At 37.2% G+C, this 16,796-nt stretch overlaps 1 protein-coding gene across 6 annotated transcripts in view; it reads left to right on the top strand.

The window, feature by feature from the left end:
- The first annotated feature begins 7,185 nt into the window (after positions 1-7,185).
- Positions 7,186-16,796, top strand: part of LOC104000973 (phospholipase D zeta 1) — an 86,901-nt gene continuing 77,290 nt past the window's right edge. For 3 of the 6 annotated variants that reach the window (XR_010484321.1, XM_018822626.2, XM_065094861.1), the window contains exons 1-7: positions 7,187-7,714; positions 8,245-8,280; positions 10,003-10,104; positions 10,652-10,773; positions 13,002-13,143; positions 13,563-13,733; positions 14,520-14,693. Coding sequence is in view for 4 of the 6 variants with exons in the window: in XM_018822626.2 (XP_018678171.2) it covers positions 7,493-7,714; positions 8,245-8,280; positions 10,003-10,104; positions 10,652-10,773; positions 13,002-13,143; positions 13,563-13,733; positions 14,520-14,693 (969 nt within the window). In the remaining 2 variants the exon portion in view is untranslated. Of the gene's footprint in view, positions 7,715-8,244; positions 8,281-10,002; positions 10,105-10,651; positions 10,777-13,001; positions 13,144-13,562; positions 13,734-14,519; positions 14,694-16,796 lie in introns of those variants that run through there. The other 3 variants (XR_010484322.1, XM_009423146.3, XM_018822627.2) reach the window with 3 other exon arrangements.

Raw genomic sequence — 16,796 nt, 5'->3', positions numbered from 1 at the left:
CTACCCAAGCCTCTTAGATTAGTAGATCTTTATCCAATAATCTCATATTGGCTCTTATTGTATCTCATCTATAGGATCCAATAATTCAGGGGCTTATTGGATATCCATTAAGATAAGGGCTTCGGCGGATATCTCCTATCTGAACCTCTACTCGTCGTAACACCTACTATATTTGTGTGACCCTCTAAGCCCAATATCGAGTTGGCCATGAGTCATACCTGTCAGAACTTGTAATATCCCTCACTTTTGATTATTTATAAATCGGAGGACCTATATGTAAATATAAAAATTTCAAGGATTAAACTGTTAAGTTGCAAAAAGAAAAAAAATAAAGAAAATAGAAAATTTCGGTTTTATCCGACCGCCTCCCACGCTCTCTGTTCCCAAAACAGAGAAAGGAGCTGTGGGGCGTGGGGAGAAGAAGAAGAAGAAGAGAGGGAAGAGGGAGAGAAAAGAGAGATAGCTGTAGCAGCTAGGGCTACAGCACCTCTGTTTCCTGCAGGCGGAAACAGAGGAGACGAGGTGTGGGGTGTTGGGGAGGAGAAGAAGAAGAAGAGGAAAAAGAAGAAGAGAAAAAAAAAAAGGATGGCTGTGGCATGGGCTGCAGTGAGAAGGTGTGGGGTGTCGGGTAGGAGAAGGGAAGAAGAGGAGAAGAAGAAGGAGAAGAAGGAGAAGAAGAAGAAGAGGAAGAGAAGAAGTAGAAGCGGGTGAAGAGGCGGCACCTCTGTTTCCTGCAGGAGTAAACAGAGGAGAGGAGGTGCTGTTCGTCGGGGAGAAGAAGGGGAGGAAGGAGAAGAAGAAAGGAAGGAGAAGGGAAAGAAGTAGTTGCGGCTGCGACTGTGGCAGCTACAGCTGTGGCAGGGAAAGAGGAAGAGGAAGGAAGAAGGGAAGGAGAGGAAGAAGAGAAGGGGAAGAAGGGGCTACGGCTCTGGCGATGGTAGCTGCAATTGGAAGAGAAGAAGGAGAGGAAGATAAGCATGGGAGGAAGAAGAGGCTGCGGCCGTGGCTGAGGCTGCGACTGTAACAGTGCAGCTGTGAAAGAAGAGAATGAAAGGAAGAAGAAGAGAAAGGAAAAGGGAAGAAGAGAGGAAGAGGAGAAGGGGAGGCAGCTGCGGTAGTGGCAGCTGCAGTTGGAAGTAGAAGGAGAGGAAGTTGAGCAGGGGAGGATGAAGAGGTTGCGGCTGTGGTGGCTGCGACTGCGGCTGCGACGTTGGCTGCGATAGCTGCGGCAGCGGTGGTGGCTGCAGCAATTGTGTTTGGGAAATAGAAAGAAAGGAAAAGGGAAAAAAAAGAAGGGGCTGCAATCGGGATTACGGCCGTGGCGGCAGCGACTGCGTATGCAACAGTTGTGTCTGTGAAAGAAGGGGAGGAAGAAGGCAGTGCAGGGGAAGGGGCTGCGGTTGTGACAATAGTTGCGGTCATGGCTACAACTGTGGTAGTGGCAATGGCGATGGCTGTGACAGCTACGTTTGGGAAAGAAACCAAAGGAATGAGAGTAAGAGAGAGCAGGTGACTATGCCTCTATGTTCTGCATGAGCTGCAGTTGTGGAGGAAAAAGAGAAGACATGTAGAAAATGAAACAGGGAGAGGACACGGAGGAAAAGTAGAAGGATTTGGGCTGACACCTTCTTTGGATCTTCGGATCAAAATCTTTAAGAGGCAAGTGTTCTAACCCTTTTTATTGCAAGCTTTCTAATCTTTTCTCTTGCAAGTGTTCTAACCCTTTCTATTGCAAGCTTTCTAATCTTTTCTCTTGCAAGTGTTCCGATCCTTCCTATTGTAAGCTTTCTAATCTTTCTTATTACAAGTGTCTTGATCTTTCCTTACTGTAATTTTATCTCTACATTTGCTTTGAATATGAGGAACTTTGAATCGTTCAAACCTTGCATTTGATATATCTCCTGTTTAGACGTAACGATTTGAATCTGTGCAACTTTTGAGATTCTGACCTTTCTACTTTGTTATGATTATAACTTCATGTATTGACCTCTGATTTGGACAAAACTTATTTGATCAGAATATAGACTCATAAACCTTTCTTTTGATAGCTTATTTTAAGAATTCGAAGTAAGTTTGTCTGTCCAAACTTCTGTTTTAAATTAGCCTACAGATTCAGCAAAACAGGGATCATAATTTCTGACCTTTCGATACTGAACTGCCTATAAGTCCCTGTTGGAAACGTTGATTTATTCAAAGCTTATTTCATTGGAAACTAGACTCGTAGATCTTTCTTTAATACCTGGATTGAAAGATTTAGAGTCCAAATGCCTACCCAGTTTTCTGTTGAAACCAACCCTATGAATTCTGTAAAATTAAGATTTGTTATTTGATCTTGGATTACTAAATCCATTGTAACTCTTTGTTGGAAACTTCGATTCATACGAGACTTATTTTATCTGAAAATAGATGGAAATATCTTTCCACAATAGTTTCTTGAGTATATTGGAGTACAATTGATAGTTTGAATCATTTGTTCAATGTGCCTCTTGAATTTTGCTAGAAATCAAGCTTTGGTCGATTTCGCATATTCTGGTTTCATTCCTTTGGAAGTTGATGTCCTTTAGCTTTCTTATTCAATTGAGCTTTATATTACTACTTTGAATTCTTGTATGCTCTTATCCTTAAAATTATTTGCATTCTTGAAAACTATTGTGTAACGTTTATGCTACATCGTATTGACTCATATAGGAACATGTATATCCCATTGTTCCGCATTTGCTTTCGATATGTGCCTATTCCAGTTTCATTCCTTTGGACATTGAATTCATGTAACCTTGTTATTTGAATTGAGTTATATGTGATTGCTTGGAATCCTTGAATGCTCTTGCTTTCATTTCCTTTCAAATCTGAATACAATTGTAAAAGATTATTGCTTACTTCGTATTGACTCGTAAAGGCACATGTACGTTTTGTTGTTCCGCGTGTGCTTCTGATATGTGCTATTTATTATTCATATTGCCCTTTTGTACTCTGGTGTTTGTGGGATTTGTAAACCTTTGCCAGAAATGGTAAAGGGAGTTATGCATAGAGCCTGCGATGCTTTGCCGGCCCTCTCTGACTTCACCTAGACGTGGGTGGATGGAGCTCCCAGACGTGGGAGACCTCCCATACATGGGAGACTTCTGTCTGGTGGTCATTTAGAAATGGATGAATCATATTCTGTCTATGGTCCCACTACACCTTTTGTATGTTTGATATGATATCCAGAGCTTTGGTTATGTATTTCTGTACATGCTTTAGATAAGAATGATATGAATGCAACGTCAAATACGACGTTTGAGCTTCTGTTTGGTATTTGTTATTGATATGTTCCGAAATGTTTCATTTGTTATTGATATGCTCCGAAACATTTCATACCCCATTGATATGCTCCGAAATATTTCATCTGTTATTGCTACGCTTCGAAATGTTCCATGTCATTGATATGCTCCGGAACATTTCATATGCCATTGATATGCTCCGAAATGCTTCATCTGCTACTGTCTCAAATTATTGTTCACAATACTCTTTTGTACTCTAGTATTTGTAGGATTATTTGGACCTTTGCCAGAAATGGTAAAGGGTATGTGCTTAGAGCCTGCGATGCTTTAGATTATGTTTGGTGGTCATTCAAAAATGGATAGACCATATTATGTTTGGAATCCCACTTCACCTTCTATCTGTTTCATTTGTTATTGTTACACTTCGAAATGTTCTATATGTCATTGATATGCTTTGGAACATTTCATACGCTATTGATATGCTTCAATTACTCTGTGCTCCATTTGCTATAAACTGATATGTTCTGAAATGTCCTATTTGCAATTGATATGCTCCGGAACATCTCGCACGCTATTGATATGCTCCAATTACTCTGTGCTCCATTTGTTATGAACCAAATATATTTTGAATGATATGACACATATGATTTTGTATCTAATGAGATGGTATCTTTAAGAAATCTTGTATTCTGCCTTGCATTATGATATTTTACTTATTTGAAACCGTTCCTTTTGTTCTGAATATACTTTGTCACTTGCTGAGCTGTTTTTAGCTCACTCCGTTGTTATATAAATCTTTCATATCAAGTTGTCACTCTTTGAGATGTTTGAATTGGGCTGAGGCAGTGAAGTCTTATTGGTTATTATGTTATTATTGTATAAGCATATTTTGTATATAATGAAATATTATCGATGAATCAAAATGGATATACTGTGTAAAAGTGTTAGAAGATCTCTCTTATTTGGAATTTCGGAATGTTAAATCTAGTTCATGATGATATGAATTTGTGGTGAATAATTGGAGTTCTGATTGTATAATTTATTTAGCTTGTGGATTTTATAAATGTTGTTCATGTTTGTCAAGTTGGCTTGGGTTGCCATAAATATGAATTATCGAGTGATGTGATATATGATTATAAACTACATAGGTTTTATAGATGTGAATTTGATAGAATGTTTTTCAATGTCCTTAAATGTTAGTTTGGATCCTGGATTGGTTTGTGATGAAAATTTTAATATTATGGATATTTTTGAGGGGCGTGACAGAACTCCTTCTGACTCAATGAATTATTATCTCCATAATAATTCACTCAACTTATTGACTGTGAACGTACTAGGCTACTACGCCATAGTCCCTAGACGATACAAGGGAATCTAATCCTTTGGACCGATCTGTCCTTAGTTACCATGTACCTATAGTCCATCATTCACATAATATCCTAGAGATCGTATACCAGGTATAGTGCCGTTAGGCCCACACGGTTTCTCCTCGAGTCTCGCTCTAATCAAATTTTCTTGGAGAACTCTTTCTCTCTCGATTCGAATAACTTTAGCCAAGGATTTGTTTGAGTAAGAACATATGAGATATTCTTCTCATGATACCGAGAGCGGATGATCCTCTATCGACACTCAATAGCTCTCGTAAGATTGCCTGTCACTCCCGATAATCGATTGTACTATATTTTAAACTTTCAAACTTATAAGTTTGGTATCAAAGAGTGGAGTACTCATACAGGACATCCTTAGTGTCTCAAATCTAAGGATTAATCATCTCCATCATATGGACAGGTATATAGCACACTAGTCTATCTGATTATCTTGATGTCCCTCTCGAGTAACCTATGACTAGGATTATTTAGAGTCTATGCTTAAAGGTGAATTAGTCTCATTATCGTGATCTCATCACGATTTGATTCTCATTGCACAAACCCATGGATATCTTATATATTTATACATTGAGCAATATAAAGTGAAAAAATATTATAATAATAATAAGTAAAAAGACTGTATGTCATGTCACATATGTCATTACTCATGTGATTGGCTTGTAGGGTATCTATAAAATAATTTGAAATATTTTGAATAGATGTATCATGGAGAGCTTAAGATGCTTTTTAATTATAGATAGAAGCAATGTGTGTAAATTAGATACTTAAGGATACGTTGGGTGTCTCAAATACTTTTGTGTAATAAGCATAAAATACCTTGATATGAGTGAGAGAATTCATACGCTTTTCATACGTGAGCAGACGTATCATGTGCAAATCAGATGATTTTGGAGTGCATCGAGAATCATAACCATAACCAGCTTCTATCTTGATTTATATTCATCAATAAAAGCAATGAACTAGTGTAGCAATAAAGAGGCAAAGCTATAACTAAAACCAAAACGTAATAACAGAAATGTAGTAGTTTAGGTTCAAACCTTTGCTAGACTAGTTTGACCCAACCTAGTTCGACTTTGTTCCAGGTAACATTTTAATTTTATAAGTTTTAAATTTACAAATTACTTCACTCAACATATAGTATATAAGAGTGGAGCACCAACTTTGTTATTTTTTTATTAATTAACAGTATAATTTTACCTTTGAGATATTTGTAGACTCAATAAATAGAGTCCTAAACATATCGATTGATGTAATTATGAAATAATAAAAATTATTCTTCCTCTTATCTTTTTTAGTTAATTATACTATTTTTTATTAGGTTCATTCTAAATATTATCATTTTATTTTACTATTTTATAATTTTATTAATTTTTTTAAAGAATATCCTACTTTTTACCCCAACATATAGACATTAGAGGATTAACAACAAAATTTTTTTAATACATAATAATTTTTTAAAAAATTCATGTTTATTCTCATAACAAAAGGGTGAATATAAAAAAAAGATTTTTTATCTTTAATAAATTCTATTAGAGTATCCTAACTTTAAAAAATTTTGTCCTAACTCTTGGAGTTGCCTCCACCTCTATCCTACATCGCCCGCCATTGCCTCCTATCTCCTTCGTTTTGTCAGACCTATCATGAACCAACCCTTGCTCATCTCGTTGTCATTTGAAGGAGGGGCATGGAGGTGGTAGTGGCATTTATGCGTCCTCATTCCTAGTATGAGAGCTACAGACGATGACACTAATCACTTATGCGGTAGGCAAGATGATGAGTTCAACAAGGGCCAAAGACAAAAGTAAAAGCGATGATGAGTCAGACAAATAAGATTAGAGGGTACAGGCTATAAAAAGGAGGATTCTATTAGAATTGCTCAAACATAAAAGCTTTTTTTAATTAATTTAAAAATATTCTCTTTTGACGTCATGATATAACTGCTCTCGAATAGTATGTACTGTACAAACATGGTTTGCTTAATGTAAGAACATGGTTAAACTTAATGTAAGAAATAAATAAAATGGGGCCACTTCGGAACCACTTTAAATGATCTCTTTGTTTCCATCGTTCAAACAAGCCATTCACTTCACGGTGTTGGTGCTTCGAAGGATCTGAACCTGCATGATTGTACATATTCTCTTCCCCTAAGATAAATAATGGATCTACAAGTGCCATGTGAATGGCTAATTGACTACAATGGCCTTATATAAATAATGGATGTGCAATAGCTATTGGCTTTTAACCTCAACAAATAGAGTGAAAAAAGGACAACCTCATCTACTTCAAGCAAATTCCAACATTTTGTAACTATTACCTGCCCTAATCATGGCCAAATGATGATGACTTGACCAGGTGAATCAATTTCTCCAATCGAAGGGCCTACTCATATATTATGATTTAATGCCCCTTTATTTCAACAGGAAACACAAGGAGCCGCCGCAAGTGGTATTTTTGCACGAGAAGGTGGCAAGAACTTTCTCCCACGTGACTCCAAATATAAAGCAGCCATGTTTCTTAGGTTGGACCCCTTCCCCCCCATTTAGCAAAATTCCCAGCTCTTAATCCCGACTCTAATCGACCAACATCTTCACAATCCCAACCCCAATCGAACCATTAACCAAACGCACCGCCCATGTCTCCCGTCCTTCCCCAGATGTAAAGCCACGACACCCGGTTTCCATCGATCCGGAGCGATCTCATTTCGAGTCCACAAGATTAGTAACCAAACAAAGGCGGAAGAGAGGCGAAGGCGAAAACTCGTCGAAAGCCGGCCCTGTCGTCTCCTCGGCGTAAAAGAATCCCACCTTGATCGCCCCCGAGACGCGGACTCTGTTTGATCCAAGGATGGCCTCCGATCAGCTCCCGCCCGAAGGCGGGATCCGGTACGTCAAGATGCATCCCGAGCCGGCAATCGCGGTATCGTCGTCGCATTCCTTCCGGCTGCAGGAACAGCCCCGGATCTTTGACGAATTGCCCAAGGCCGACATCGTCTCCGTGTCCCGACCCGACGCCGGCGACATCAGCCCCATGCTCCTCTCCTACACCATCGAATTCCGTTACAAACAGGTGTTCCTGGTTTTGTTTCTTGATACATCGTCGGGTAGTTGTTTCCTTTCCTTTTTTTGCTAAAGTTGCTCACTCGTGTTTTTTTTTTTTCTTTTTTCGGTTGTTAATGTTGTGGAGGGTATTCATTGGGGCTTTAATCGGTTTTTCGGAGTTCAAAATTGCGTCTTATATTTTAATCTTCGTTGTTTCGATGGTATGTTGGTGGGCGATTAGTTTATCAGTATCTGAGTCTCGTGTTTGTAGATAGAATTTTGTTGACAGCAAGGAGCGAGCAAACCAATTTGCTTTGCGGATTCAAAATATATGTTTAAACATCGGTTTACAAAAAAAAAAAAAAATTTAGGTATGCCCAATTTTATAAGGGGATGTGTTGAACATTCTTGATGCTAGATAGTAATCTGTGCATTTGCCTCACTAACAATAGTTTTACTTGTGCTGTTTCATTCTCTATGGCTTGAGGATGCCATTTTGCTGTAAATCATCGGACTTCCTTTCGAACTCACATAATTTTATTTGTTTTCCATGGTTAGCACACTGGAATAGCTTGGGCTTCCACTTTCATTAAGGTGACCAATAAATTTGATGATCAAAGTTTATTTCAATATCTATCTGTCAAATTTTAAGGCCTGGAAGACTGAAATCTGGAATTTTCATTTAGGTATAGATTATACAAGAATTCATTGTTTGGTTTCTTGGTTTATTACTTCTGTTATGTTGAATACTTATTTGTCACAACAATACCTATTTGATAAAGAATAACTGTTGAAGTATATTTGTGTGTGGGAGCAATTAAGTGGTATTTCACGTGTGTGAAAAGAAGGAAATAGATATACTAAACATCCTTGGAAACAGCATTATTGGATTTATCAGATTTTTGTAGAGAAGTATAGTTCTGGCCTTCTGGGATACAAGTCTGTTCTATGGATCATTAAACTGATTTGAACTCAAGTACACCAAACTTCTCGGCTTATTCAATGATGCAACAATCTTAAAAATAGACCTTGACCGGACAAAAAATGTTCAATACATTCGGCGGCCAATTTGTGTAGTTATCCCATTTTTGTGAAATAATGCAAATGCTGATGCTAATTATATCTAAGAACTCAGCAACTAGCCATTGTAGTTCCCAGGTGTTTCAGATCAACTACATGGACCTGCTCTCATTGCATGGGTGCAGTGAAGAAGGATGTAATCTCACTCCAAGTTCTTATAGGAGCATATGCTTATTAGCTTAGGACTTCTCCCTCTTCTACTTTTAGAAGTAGTCAATCAGCTAAATATACCATCCTATCTCATACCATTTCGGGAGGTACGTCAATCCTTGGTTGATGCTACTTTGGATCATAGAGAAAGAGAGAGAAGAGGGGAGGTAGAGGATGTGGAGGCGATGCATGCTAATGATGCAGCCAAGGAGGATGAGGAGGTGGCATAGGAGGAGGAGATGTGTTGGCCAACGTAGAGGGGATGGTGATCTGGAGGAGGAGAAATAAGAGGGGAGAAAAAGAAGAATGAAAAAATGAGAAGTTGATCAGCTATTGACAACAATATATTAAAGAGAACCAAAAAACATGTGAGACAGCCGTCACATTTGAGGTATCAATGCATCTATCAGGAGACAGCTATCATGTCTCACATATAAAGCAAAAATAGGGTTGGCTACTTGTACCAGACAACAGGTTTATCACTCTATAGCTTGGTACCAGTCTGTTTATCATCTGATAAACTTAGTATAATGAACTTACTGGGTGGTAAGCTCAGTTTTATATTGAACAAGGTGAAATTGCCTGATTTGCATACTGGTTGGGCATCAAACCATAAATACCAGACACATCATCCACTACATTCTGAAGTGTGAACTATTGAGAGAATTAGTTAAACATATCAATGCATTTAGCTCATTACATGTGAGTTCTACACACCAGAGAAATCAAAGTTTATCGAACTTGCATATTTGATGCAAAAATGGATATTGCTTTTTGTAATGAATGCTGCAAATAGAGTATATAGTGGGTATGACAATATGCTAATTTAGCAGTTAGATGCTCTAGGCTTTTGTCTTGTTAGGTAATGTTTGTGGAATGCTACCATTCAAATCTAAATATCTGTCCTTTTACATGTTTGGTTGTTGGATGATACTTGGACATCATCACTTTATGTTGTTTCAGTATTAGGTATATGTTTAGGTCCGTGTGGACAGTTTAACCTGCATAGACGCTCAATTGAATTTAAATGGTTACACATTATCACAAACATTGTCATGAATTAATTTTATTAATTCTATTGATCAGTTCAAATGGCGCTTAGTAAAGAAAGCCTCACAAGTTCTGTATCTGCATCTTAATTTGAAGAAGCGTGCATTTATTGAGGAGTTTCATGAGAAGCAGGAACAGGTGAATCCGTTCACTTACCAATATGTCTGTCTTTTTTTTTCTCTTAGTGCACATTACTTCACAAATAATATCTTTCTTGACCAATCTGTTTTGGGCTTTTTCTATATGTTTAGCTTTCAGATAATTGTAACTTTTCAAGTTGTACCTTCTTGCCAAATTCTTCATTATCCTATTTAACTTTTTTTTCATTAAGATTTCCTGCTGGTCTTTGCTTTGGTTCCCAGAGATTTTTTATATTATCAAAGATCAGTTGCCATTATGGGGTTTCTTTTTGCTGCATTACTTATATTGTGAAGTAGTGGCCATCTCAAATAACATTTGGTAATATTTGCTAGTATACATCTTTTGACATTTCTCCTTATTTATTTGAAGCATGGAGTTCTCTATACATTGTTACAGGCATCGTACTGTTTTTCCATTTCGCAATTCGATTCTTATTTATCTCTTGAATATGAATTTATTTTGAAAACAGTAGGACAGTGTTATAAATCATGTATATCAGTTACGTGAATTTGATATTAGTTTTCTCCTTTCCTTTTGCATGAAGGTTAAAGAATGGCTTCAAAATCTTGGCCTAGGGGAGCATGCACCTATTGTGCAAGATGATGATGAAGCTGATGATGAGCCTGTTCCTTTACTGCAAGAGGAGCACTTGTCAGCTAAAAATAGGTGGTTGTTGCCATTCTTAATCTAACACTCCCTTTATTAGCTTCAAACGGTAATACTTATAAATGCAACAAATAATTGGTCCAGTAAAAAGCTTGAAGTGGATAATGTCCCAGGTTTTTGATGGAAATTTTCATCATAGATACTGTTGGATGAACCTGAAAGCTAAAATTTCCTTCTTAAAATATGTGTGCTGTTTAGATTTATTACTGTAATCCTATTCATGTTTGATATATAAAAGAACATCACTACAAACAACTTACTAATGCCTGCATCCTCTTTACCAAATTGAATTATTTTGTGTCGGTTGATTAATCTTTGTTTGCACTTTTAAAAGTGTGTTAACTGTTTGTAGAAGTTCTGAACTTTCATTCTACTCATTTTTCTGAATTCAACTAACATATGCAATCTTAGGCTATTGGGTTGATTAACTTGCACTGTCTTTTTAAAATCCAGATTTAACTCTTAAAATACATTCATAACAAACATGGTCTATCTTGATTTTTTTTTACAATGTCGAATGTTCTCATTAAGTGGTCATGATATGTAATTGGTTAAGGTGCCAGATATCCAGGTGCATATGCAGGGACATATCTAGATATTCTAAAATATAATCAAATGCATGGTTTTAAGGTTCGGGTACTGGACCTTTACTAGTCCCTGGTCAGACCATATAGGTCTGGCATGTGCAGGCCGCATGTCGGTATGGGTTTGGTACACTGTTTTTAAGGGTTTCTATCATCTGGGACCCTAAAAATATTCTATTTTTATCTAAGTAATAGTATGATACAGAGCAGCAGATCAGTAGCAAAAGTAGAAGCTCTGACAGTCACCAATATATGCCTCAGGAGTTGCCTCGAACAAATGTGATTCATGATGATCAACCTACGATCATCACCACATTGATGCATCAACGACATACCGTGTATTAATACACTATGTCGTGGGATCAATTTCATGATTGGATCCAACAAATATATCATATTGATATGCAGATGTATAGGATTGAGGACCCCGATCTACCACCCGTGGAGGCTCGTCGTTCGTTTTGCTGGTAGAATCAGCAATCAAGTATATTTACATATGTGATTATTTTGAATTTTAGAGTTTATATTGTAACAAAATAGTCTAACAATTCAAATTATTTTTCTATAGATATTTCAATATTTACAAAAGGACAATCCGTAATGGACTGAAATACGAACCTTGCACAAGACTATTCCTCAAAGCCCGAAAAAGATATATGATACTATTCTTACCTAATTTACATTGATTTTGCTAAACTTATACTATTACTATATTTAATTCTAACTTAAAAACCCTATCCTAATTTTTTTTATTTTCTGGTATTTTCGGAGGATTTTACACCTAAATTAGGTGTACCGCTCGGTACGCCCCGGCGTACCACTCGGTACATGGTACGGTACGGTACCGAGCTAAGTTTGAAACATCGGTACGATACGGTATTTCAATCCTTGCCTAGTACAACTGTCACTCATCATTGTAATGCCAAGAGATCTCATTGCTTCTTGAATGGCTTAATCCAATCTCTGATTTCTTGATTTGCTCATCAAGGTAGTTGTCATGTAGAATAGATACACATGGATCAAGACTTGATCTTTGCGGGTCAAGCCCCAAATTGAGTAGAATATAAAGAATCACGAAAATAATAATACTAATTTTGATATAGTTAAACCCAAATTAAAAAATTAAGCTAACAAAGTAGGCTAGGATTTACCTAATTTTGAAGAAAAGTCTTATATTCAATTTCAATCTTCTCATTGAGAAGTTGGATCTCTCTAACTTTTGTTTGAATTTAATAGATATTTGAGTGGGATTCGGGAGAATTTTGGTGAGGGGGAAGGAACGAGAGTGAGTGGAGAAATTAATTTTAAAAAAGGGACCCCAAAGGTTGAATCTGTACTAAATAGTGTTGAAAACCTTGCCTCTAAAATCTAGAATTCGTGGAAATATTATTATGTTTTCTATTTTAGTATTTTTTTTTTCTAGTTTCACTGCACATCCATCTTAACATGCTTGAATCTATCTTATTTCAGATGGCACACCAATTACTTACTGATGGCTTCCTTAACCACAATAAAACATTCACACGTGATGATAGGAATTGTCTGTTTGGACTTTAGTAAACCAGAGTTATGTGATATAATTATATTGAGTGTTTGTTATGACCTCTCTTAAAGCTATTGTAACACAATTCAATCTTTGTGCAGAAATGTGCCTTCTAGTGCTGCACTGCCAATTATTCGGCCTGCACTAGGAAGACAGCATTCTATTTCTGACAGGGCAAAAGTTGCTATGCGAGGTTATTTGAATCATTTTTTGGGGAACTTGGATATTGTGAATTCTCAAGAGGTATATGCGTCCTATATTCTATTAAGAACTCAAGAACAGATTATTGGAAATATAGAAGACTTACTTGACATCATTTATCTAAATAAAATATGATTTTTTATGACAGTTACTCCATGTCATAGATTTCTACTACTTGCATACCTGTTTCTGTATCATTGCTCTTTCTTTAACATGAGTAGTAATTTACTCAGGATGTTCACTGATTATTTACACCATTGATTGGATATAGCAGCCAATAGTAACGTAATATGTCAAAAATGTTTTGCTTTGCTTGTCTCCAAATGTCCTTCAATAGGATATCCTATACATTGTGATTTTGCAGCATGTTTCAATTTTCTAAAAATGAATCAGGCCTTAGATGGAGTAGATCTTATTTGCCATAATTTCAAACTTATGGAGCCTTTGAGCATATTTGGCAGGTTTGTAAGTTTTTGGAGGTCTCAAGCCTATCATTTTTGCCCGAGTATGGACCTAAGCTAAAAGAAGATTACGTTACAGTGAGACATTTGCCAAAACTTCAAAAGGATGATGATGATAGAAGCTGTTGTCCCTGCCATTTTTTCAGTTGTTGTGATGGCAGCTGGCAAAAGGTAACTGTTATGATCCAATTTATGATTGTAAGCTCTCAGAAATTCTCCCAGATGATGGTTGTATGTGTTCTTGATTAATTGGTTATTTTAGCATGATTTTAATGATTTAATGACTCGAAAAGCGGGAATTAAAATAATATACCAAGTTTTACTTATTGAAAATAAAATAATGATTTATAAATAATGTTATTTTAACATTGAAGTATTAGGAAAATGGTAGATAGTGGTAATGTCAGTTTTTAAAAATTAAAATGTATAGTGTCTGAAAAGAAATGTCTCTAGCCATTTAGGATAATATCAAAAGTTTTAAAATTTGGCCGTACTAATTGGCAAAACTGGTATTTACTGGTCAAGAGTCTTTCTTGACTCAACCTGCTTGATCATGCTTTCTAAAATGTAAGAATCAGAAATAGGTGGGATTGTGATGTTGCTTGAGTATATTTCTCTCCAATTAATTTTACCACCATTTGCTGGAAGGCTTTTAAACTCCCTGTAGAAGTTAAGGAAGAATTTAGACTTTGGCTTCAATCAGCGAGTAGCTGGCCTTCATGATGTAGAGTTGTTATTTTCCTTCTTCCTGAAGTTATCACATGAAATTTCTTTGTTTTTTGTTCTCACTTTATAAGCCTTGCCCGTTTGTATTATATGTTAAGATGATTGTGGATGCATCTTCTCTTATGCATTTTTCTTTTTGTTCATACTATGTGAAAGCATTTCTTGTTTAAGGTTGATTTTCCCATATACATGACTTATTGGTGAAATGAATTAACCTAAAATCATTTACAGGTCTGGGCTGTACTGAAACCTGGATTCTTGGCTTTGCTTGAAGATCCTTTTGACACAAATCTTTTGGATATAATTGTTTTTGATGTACTGCCATCTTCAGATGGAAATGGGGAAGGCAGAGTTCTTTTAGCAAAAGAGACCAAGGAACGGAATCCTCTGCGTTTTGGCTTTCAAGTAAGATCACTCAAATTCATCCCTCATTCTTGTTTTGCTATAAAAATTTAAATTTTCTGTTTGATATCACTTTGATGCATAAGACAGAGTCTCACTTAGGGTGGTACAAATTTTTGGCTAATATTAACTTTAAACTTTATGTGATCTGGTTGAGTTTATTGTCAAATCAAATTTACATGAGGAGACCATAGTTAACTAGAGGTTCTCTTTACATCAAAATAATCAAGGAGATTTTTTGACATTTTATTTCCTTTTCCATGTATCTTCAAGGTATATGGATGATTTGAACAATTTTGTCCTCTATAGTCTTTAGTAACATTCAATCTCTCATAATTTATTTGTATGAGACTATTGTACTTCTAAGCTAACCCATATGGGCAGGATCTGTCGTACCGAACTGTACCGCCCGGTACGGGCGGTATGTACCGGTCCGACAGGTTGTCGGTACGCGGACCGCTTGTTACTGGTTCGAGTGCACTATAGCACTGTAGCAGTACACTGTAGCAATATAGCAGTGCTACAGTACTCAGCACACCTGGGTGTACCGCTCGGTACACCTAGGTGTACCGCTCGATATACCGTACCGAGCCCAGGTCGAAATACCGGTACGGTACGGTATTGCGAACCTTGCATATAGGACAACTTATAGTTCTATTCATGAATCTGGTTTCATGTAATCTACCCTACCTTATATAACTGTGCATGCTTAAACCACCTAATGGATGACATAGAATATCTTTCTCTTACCATTCAAAATTCTTATAATGTGGGAAAGAAATGAAAGAGATTAGGGGTAAGAGGCAACGAAGAACTATAAATTTCACATTGCTCATGGTTCTCAGTGTTAATGAAAATGAGCTTTTGTATGAGCTAACTTTGGAATGTGTTGACCCTGTCAACCCTGTTCTCTTGTATGATTGTTGGTTCTACTGGTTCTCTTCCTCGTTGTACTTGTCTTCATCCCTCATTTCCTTCTGTCCCTCTACCTCTTGGTATTTATATGTAGTTTTTCCTTTTCATGATGTTAGTTTAGAAAAGGTAAAAGAAAGATAAAGAGTTCATCAATATGTGAAGATACAAACAAAAAGAATTGTGTTTTTTTTCCCTTTAGAAGACGATAAAAGGAACAACAAGATGATCAATGCAAGGTATGCAATATAATACCGTACCGGTATTTCAAGGTTGGCTCGGTATAGTATGGTACCGGCGTACCGAGCGATACACCATGGCGTACCGAGCGATACACCATGGCGTACCGAGCTATTTCCTCTTACTGTAGCACTGTAGCACTCTACAGTGTACCACTATAGCACTGCTATACTGTATTACTGTAGTACTGTAGCACGGTCCGTCCGGCAGCTGGCGGTCCACGTACCGGTATGTCGTCGGAGCAGTACGTACCGCCCGTACCGGGCAGTACCATTTAAAATTGCATACCATGGATCAAAGATTGAATTAGAAGATAATGATGAGATGAAACAACAAGATAGATGAAATTGCATCCCTTCAAGGTCTCCCTCTGCATCTTTGGAGTCGACGTTTTATTGCAAAGTTATGCAGTACTTTGGGACAGCCACTCTATATTGATAAAGCAACAGCTGCGCAGACGAGATTAACATTTGCCCGAGCATGTGTACTGGTTTCCTCTGACGAAGATCTCCCTAATGAGGTTTTTTATCGAGATCTTGAAGGGAACACTCGTAAGGTACATGTCTCATATTCTTGGAAGCCACAACGATGCAAGAGTTGCTTATCTTTTGGTCATGCAAATGGAGCCTGTCAACAAACCCCGAAACCAATTAATAAGATCTACAGGCCACATCAGATGCCTCAGCAACAAGGCGAACCTCCTCTAATGGTAGTAGAACCGGTGGTGACGCAGACGTGTGAGCATTTCGACTCGCAGGGACAGCGCCATAGACAAGACAAATCAGGAACTTTATCTCTCCCTATTATGTCGGAGCTTTCCACAACAGCCTATGGTACTCATGGACAAGAGAAGCAGAAGTTGGAAACTTCATCTCTTACTATATTACCGGATCCATCCACAACAGGAATTCCAATATCCACTCAAAATGCCAACCAAGACATTGTGACTCAACA

Source organism: Musa acuminata, chromosome BXJ2-2, assembly GCF_036884655.1.
Source record: "Musa acuminata AAA Group cultivar baxijiao chromosome BXJ2-2, Cavendish_Baxijiao_AAA, whole genome shotgun sequence".
NCBI lineage: Eukaryota > Viridiplantae > Streptophyta > Magnoliopsida > Zingiberales > Musaceae > Musa > Musa acuminata.
Note: the sequence above shows the minus strand (reverse complement) of the source record. Positions and strands in the feature narration are given on the sequence as shown.